At 44.1% G+C, this 6,243-nt stretch overlaps 1 protein-coding gene across 1 annotated transcript in view; it reads left to right on the top strand.

Moving 5' to 3' along the window:
- The window catches only part of LOC117658248 (disintegrin and metalloproteinase domain-containing protein 32-like), a 42,226-nt gene extending 37,765 nt beyond the window's left edge, over positions 1–4,461 (top strand). Inside the window, exons 20-21 of the mRNA XM_060684886.2 lie at positions 101–139; positions 4,262–4,461. Of these exons, the coding sequence (XP_060540869.2) occupies positions 101–139; positions 4,262–4,268 (46 nt within the window). The 3' untranslated portion in view covers positions 4,269–4,461. The remainder of the gene's footprint in view (positions 1–100; positions 140–4,261) is intronic.
- The last annotated feature ends 1,782 nt before the right edge of the window (positions 4,462–6,243 follow it).

Raw genomic sequence — 6,243 nt, forward strand, 5'->3', positions numbered from 1 at the left:
CCCTACCCTACCCTACCCTACCCTACCCTACCCTACCCTAAAGTTTCACGTGTTTCCCAAAGGATTATTTAAAAAATGTATATCTTTTCTCCTTTTTCAGATCGAAATTTCCGGAAGGCCACCAGTCAGAGACTGCAAGGTAGATTTCTGATGCTTCATTCTGCACCTGTCCCTGTTTCCTTTCAGCTTGGATAAGTGGGGAGGGCCATGGCTCAGTGCATTCACCTGGCCAGGGATTCCAGGTGCCTCTGGAAAAACCCTCCATCTCTCCGTCGGGACAATTCTAAGCTCAGCGGCAATTCCGAGCGTTGGAGAGAATGCTAAGCTCAGTATCCATGCTGAGAAATTTGGAGAGGTGACCTGTTTGGGAATATAAAATCACCCTCCACTTTCCATCGTTCATTTAGTGACCGTTTGAAGTCCCGATGCCCCTGAAAAAAAAGCGATTTATGACCGTTTCCCACACTTACGTCCTTGCAGCATCTCCATGGTCAGGGAGAAATGCTCCCGGTTCGGTAGCGATGGAGGCGGGTGGTTCGGAGAACCGGTAGCAAAAATCCCTGCCCCCCTCCATGCCCAGTTAAGCCGCACAATCATCAGAGGCTTTTTCTTTTAATTTTTAAAAGCATTTTTTCTACAACCTCTTCGGCCAAAAAAATGCTTTTAAAAGTAAAAAAAAAAAAAAAAAGCCTCTGACGATCCAAGCTGAGTTGCCTAATCAGCAGAGGCTTTTAAAAGAAAAAAAAGCCTCTGCTGATCATGCAACTCAACTGGGATCGTCAGAGCCTTTTGAAAGCATTTTTTTTACAACCTCTTCGCCAAAGAGGTTGTAGAAAAAATGGTTTTAAAAGAAAAAAAAAATTTGGCCATGCCCACCCAGTCACATTACCACCACCCCCAAGCCACGCCCACAGAACCGGTAGTAACAAATTTTAGATTTCACCACTGCTCTGGTCCCATTTCTGAGAACAGCAGCTGCCAAAATAGCCAACACAGTTTCTAGGCTGCATCAACAGAGGGACAGAATCAAGATCGCGCGAAGTGTTAATACCACTTTATAAGGCCTTGGTAAGGACACACTTGGAATCCTGTATCCAGTTTTGGTCGCCACGATGTAAAAAAGATGTGGAGACTCTAGAAAGAGTGCAGAGCAGAGCAACAAAGAGGATTAGGGGACTGGAGGCTAAAACATATGAAGAACGGTTGCAGGAACTGGGTATGTCTAGTTTAATGAAAAGGAGGACCAGGGGAGACATGATAGCAGTCTTCCAATATCTCAGGGGCTGCCCCAAAGAAGAGGGAGTCAAGCTATTCTCCAAAGCACCTGAGGGCAGGACAAGAAGCAATGGGTGGAAACGCATCAAGGAGAGAAGCAACCTAGAACTAAGGAGAAATTTCCTGACAGTGAGAACATTTAATCAGTGGAACGACTTGCCTCCAGAAGTTGTGAATGCTCCAACACTGGAAGTTTTTAAGAAGATGTTGGATAACCCTTTGTCTGAAGTGGTGTAGGGTTTCCTGCCTAAGCAGGGGGTTGGACTAGAAGACCTCCAAGGTCCCTTCCAACTCTGTTATTCTATCCTAACTCTGTTCTCCACCCTTGACACATGGGTACATTGTCATCCAGCCAGGAGCAGCCAAAATGCAATTTATAGTTCCTACAGCGAAGCCCAGCGCCTTTAACGGTGACATGTTTTTATTGCATGCTGTCACCAGAATAAAGAATATATTCGCCAGTGGCTGTTTGATAAGCAGAATTGTAGTTTGTGTCAAAATTGTGACTGATGTAGACAACGTAGCAAGCAAGGAACATCTTTTCTCAGTCATAATTTACAGGGTCTTCGTCTGGAAAGTTTCCAGCGATCTGATTTATTCTCACAAGGACTTGCCCCAGAAGACAAACTCAGGATCCAAAAAGATCTTGACAAACTTGGACAACGGGCCCTATCCAATCAATTGAATTTTAATATGGAGAAAACCAAAGCTTTACACATAAACAGGAAAAACCGAAGACACAAGTACAGATTAGGTGAAATCTGGCTCAAAAACAGTAACGGTGAGAGGGACCTTGGAGTCTTACTGGATGATCATTTGAATATGAGCCAGCAATGTGCGGCAACAGCCAAAAAAGCTAATACTGGATTGTATAAACAGAGGCATAGAATCAAGATCACATGAAGTATTAGTGCCGCTTTACAAAACTGTAGTAAGGCCACACCTGGAAAGTATTGGTCACCAATATTGGTCACCATACTACAAAAAAGATGTTGAGATTTTGGAAAAAGTTCCGAGAAGAGCAACTAAGAGGATCAAAGGCCTGGAGACTAAAACATATGAGGAAGGCTATTGCTTAACGCATTGTAAGCCGTCCTGAGTCTCTGGAGAAGGGCAGCATATAAATCAAATTAAAAAAAAACAAAAAAAACCCAGCCGTGTTCCTAACTTAACAGCTGTGGTGATTCACTTAGCAACGATGACAAGAAAGGTCGTAAAGCGGGACAAAAGTCACTAAGCAACTGTCTTGCATAGCAACAGAAATGTGGGGCTCGGTTGTGGTCGCAAGTAGAAGACTGCTTGTAAACCCAAAGAACTGAATTGTGCAAAAGTGCTTGAGAGTAGTAGTTTAAGCTTCATTCAGTTAATCAGTCAAGGGTTACATTCAGCGTACTTAAGTTTGTTTGTTTTTTTGAACAATTTTTTTTTAAACAAACATACATAAAACCATCTTCAATTACAAACAGTTTGTCGGTGGATTACAAGTCTTTTAGGCATCCTTCACCAAATTCATAGTTTACAATTTTACAATTTACCTAAATTGTCATATCATCGACCTAATAAATATCTCTATATTATTATCCTCGTTAATCATTTATTCGACTATGGCTATTTCTTCCCTCATTATTTTTCAAAATATTCTAAGATTTGAGTTAATTTTTATTATAACCTTCATTTCGTCCTCCTGAATCTATCCAGTAATAATACCTCTTTATGTTATATTTCACACAGTTCTACCATTCTTGTCTTGTGAAGTTCTCTACCATATTTCAATTCCATATTTTTTTTTATCTAACCATTGATAAAATAGGTCCCATATCTCATAGTATAGTTTGTCTTCTTGTTCTCTAATTTCAACAGCGTACTTAAGTTGATTGTGGGAATTAACCCATGGACCGGGTTGCCTAATACATGGAGCCATAAACTAATCCCAAAGATTGCATGGGCAAACGGCGGTAAACCAAGAAAACATGACTAAACATAGCAGATGGTGAGGGCGCCTGTGCTAGCTTTCCCTCCCACTTCACGTGGTTGAACACCGGGTGTGAAAAAAGCAGAGCACAGCATTAAAAACTTGAGCTCAGGAAATCTCTCCCCAGCTGAGCCCTGCCCAGAATAACTCTGAACCAGAATAATAGAGCTGGAAGCAGTGGTGAAGTCCAAATTTTTTTACTACCGGTTCCGTGGACGCGGCTTGGTGGGCGTGGTGTGGCTTAGTGGGTGGGGCAGGAGAAGGATAGTGCAAAATCTCCATTCCCACCCCACTCCAGGGGAAGGATACTGCAAAATACCCATTCCCTCCTCATTCCTGGGGGAAGGATATTGCAAAATCTCCATTCCCACTCCACTCTGGGGCCAGCCAGAGGTAGTATTTACCGGTTCTCTGAACTACTCAAAATTTCCGCTACGGTTCTCCGAACTGCTCAAAATTTCCGCTGCCGGTTCTCCAGAACCTGTCAGAACCTCCTGGATTTCACCCCTGGCTGGAAGAGACCTTGGAGGTCTTCTAGTCCAACCCTCTGCTCAAGCAGGAGACCCTATAACGCAGGGCTGTCAAAGTCCCAGCCTGCGGGCCAAATGCGTCATGCGCTGGCCACACCCACATCCGGTTTAACGAAGGGGGGGGGAAAGCCCCAATACCAGTGGTGGGTTGCTCCCGGTTCTGTCCGGTTCGATAGAACCGGTAGTAAAAGCGACGGGAGGCTCCACCCACCCGCCCTGACGTCATAATTGATGATCTGCGCTCCCGTTGCAAACCTAATTTTGATGACGGCCCTCAGGAATCTAGGCCTCACGGCTTAGATTTTTGATTTTGACTATTTTCCACGCGAGACCCAACTAGCGAGTTTGAAATGTTTGAAATAGCACAGGGATGGTGCGGTATGTTGGAGAGAAGCAACAGCTACCAATCTGCACGCATTTCCCACCTGATGTCTATTTCCACTAACTCTCTCCTCTGTTTTTTTCTTGCTCTTCCTTTTTGTAGCGTATAGGCGGTGACCCCAGAAGTTGCCGGAAGGTGAAGCAATTTCCAAAGGGCTACAGAAGATCTCCTTCCTCAGGAAAACAAAAGCCATTTCCTCCCCCCTTCTGTCTGAGCCTCTCCGCTCCATCTCTTTCTTTATACTGTAATATAATTATTCAAACAGTTCAGTATCTACAATAAAATGCTTTTATGCTACAGGACCGTGACCTAAATTGCCGGTTGTGTGGACGAAATTATGTGGGCCGGAGGAAAGATGTGGAAAGTTAAGAGTAGAGTGAATCTGGCCCAAAAAAGACGCTTCTTTGATTTGTCCGTGTGATGGACATGGGGGTGTTGGCAGTGGTGGGTTCCTCCCGGTTCGGCCCGGTTCGGCCGAGCCGGTAGCGGTGACGATATGACGTCACCGAACCGGTTCTCTTTGTTCAGAAGCTGGGCCCTCTCGCCCCCCCCCGGAGGCACCATGGGCTGGTTCTTCGCCTTTTCCAGGGTGGCCCTGTAGGCCAGATCTAAATACCCCGCAGGCCGGCTCCGGCTCCTTGGGCCTTGCGTTTGACACCCCCGATGTAGTTAAACATTAGTCTTCAATTCTGAATTGACATTGCAATATTTACATCAGCATATGCAAAATGTTCTTTCAGCAGCTCCTTCGGCCATATGCAAACAACCAGCGTAGATTAAGTGTCTAACCAGCCACCAAGATTTTCTGAGCGGAGCAATAGAATTCCAAAGTCTCAAGAAGAGATCATTTCCCGTCATCTTTTTGCATTCAATCTTTCTCCCGGGAAGCAACCAGGGGTTGAACTTTGGACACCTGTAAACAAATTCCAGGCTCTGCTGCTCATCTTGGCCTGCCATTAACCTCCTTGTTATCTAGGGGGTCCTGCAGAACAAGAACACAAGTGTTGGAGAAAAAGTGTTTTTGCAATTCACACTAACAAATGTTTAATCCAGCATTCTCCACGGGCAAACAGAGGTGAGATGGGGATTATCCGGGAGCCGACATCAGATGACAAGGATTTGCCCTGTTTAATAACTGAATTGGAAGTTCAACCAAACTTCTCCAGAATTCCTGACACCTTATAATCAAGGAACTGCAAAACTTGCATTGGCATCCTTCCGTCTCAAGAGACTATGGGATCGTGCTCTGGAAAGAGGTCCTAAAAGAGCATCTGGTGTGACTAAAAAGGCCAATTCAAGAGTGGCAATCCCTTCCACACTGAAGGCAGATACATTCTGTCCCCTGCCCAGCCTCCAGATTTTGCTGGTTCCGGGACTGCCTCTTTGCCTCGGCCTGCCGAACAAGTGTCTCTTTGAATCCCTCTTGCAGATATAAATAAATAAATAAATAAATAAATAAATAAATAAATAAATAAATAAATAAATAAATAAATAACTTTATTGTCATTGTACGTGTATAGACAGTATACCCATACAACGAAATTCACTTAACACCCAAAGACCAGGCCCAACACACATAACAATCCCCAAACACACTCCCACCCACCACAAATTCCCCACCCCTAAACCACCCAAACATCCACACAACAGACCAAGTAATGCTGCCCAACAGCTCACTGATGGTGGCCCTTTAGTTCATTGTTGAGTGCAATTATAGCTCTGGGATAAAAACTATTCAGAAAACGTGTGGTCCGAATTCTAATTGTTCTGTATCTTCTGCCAGAAGGCAACAGTCCAAAAAGATTGAAAGCAGGATGGGAAGAGTCTCTGAGAACACAGTATTCTAGGTGTAATTCTAGGTGTCTTACTAAGGCTTTATAGAGTGGTAGTAGTACCTCACCTTCCAACTCTGTTATTCTGAATTCTGTATTCCTTTTGTTTTTTTATTCTTATCGAACGAGTTGGCAGTTTTTGCCTTTAATGATTCACTCTGTAGATTTTTCCATCCCTTCTGAATTCTTTTCTGAATTTGGCCTATTGAAGGTGTTATCAGCGCACCTCCCAGATGTTTATTCAGCTCCACT

This window comes from Pantherophis guttatus, chromosome 9 (assembly GCF_059756535.1).
Source record: "Pantherophis guttatus breed Tessera chromosome 9, ASM5975653v1, whole genome shotgun sequence".
Lineage (NCBI taxonomy): Eukaryota > Metazoa > Chordata > Lepidosauria > Squamata > Colubridae > Pantherophis > Pantherophis guttatus.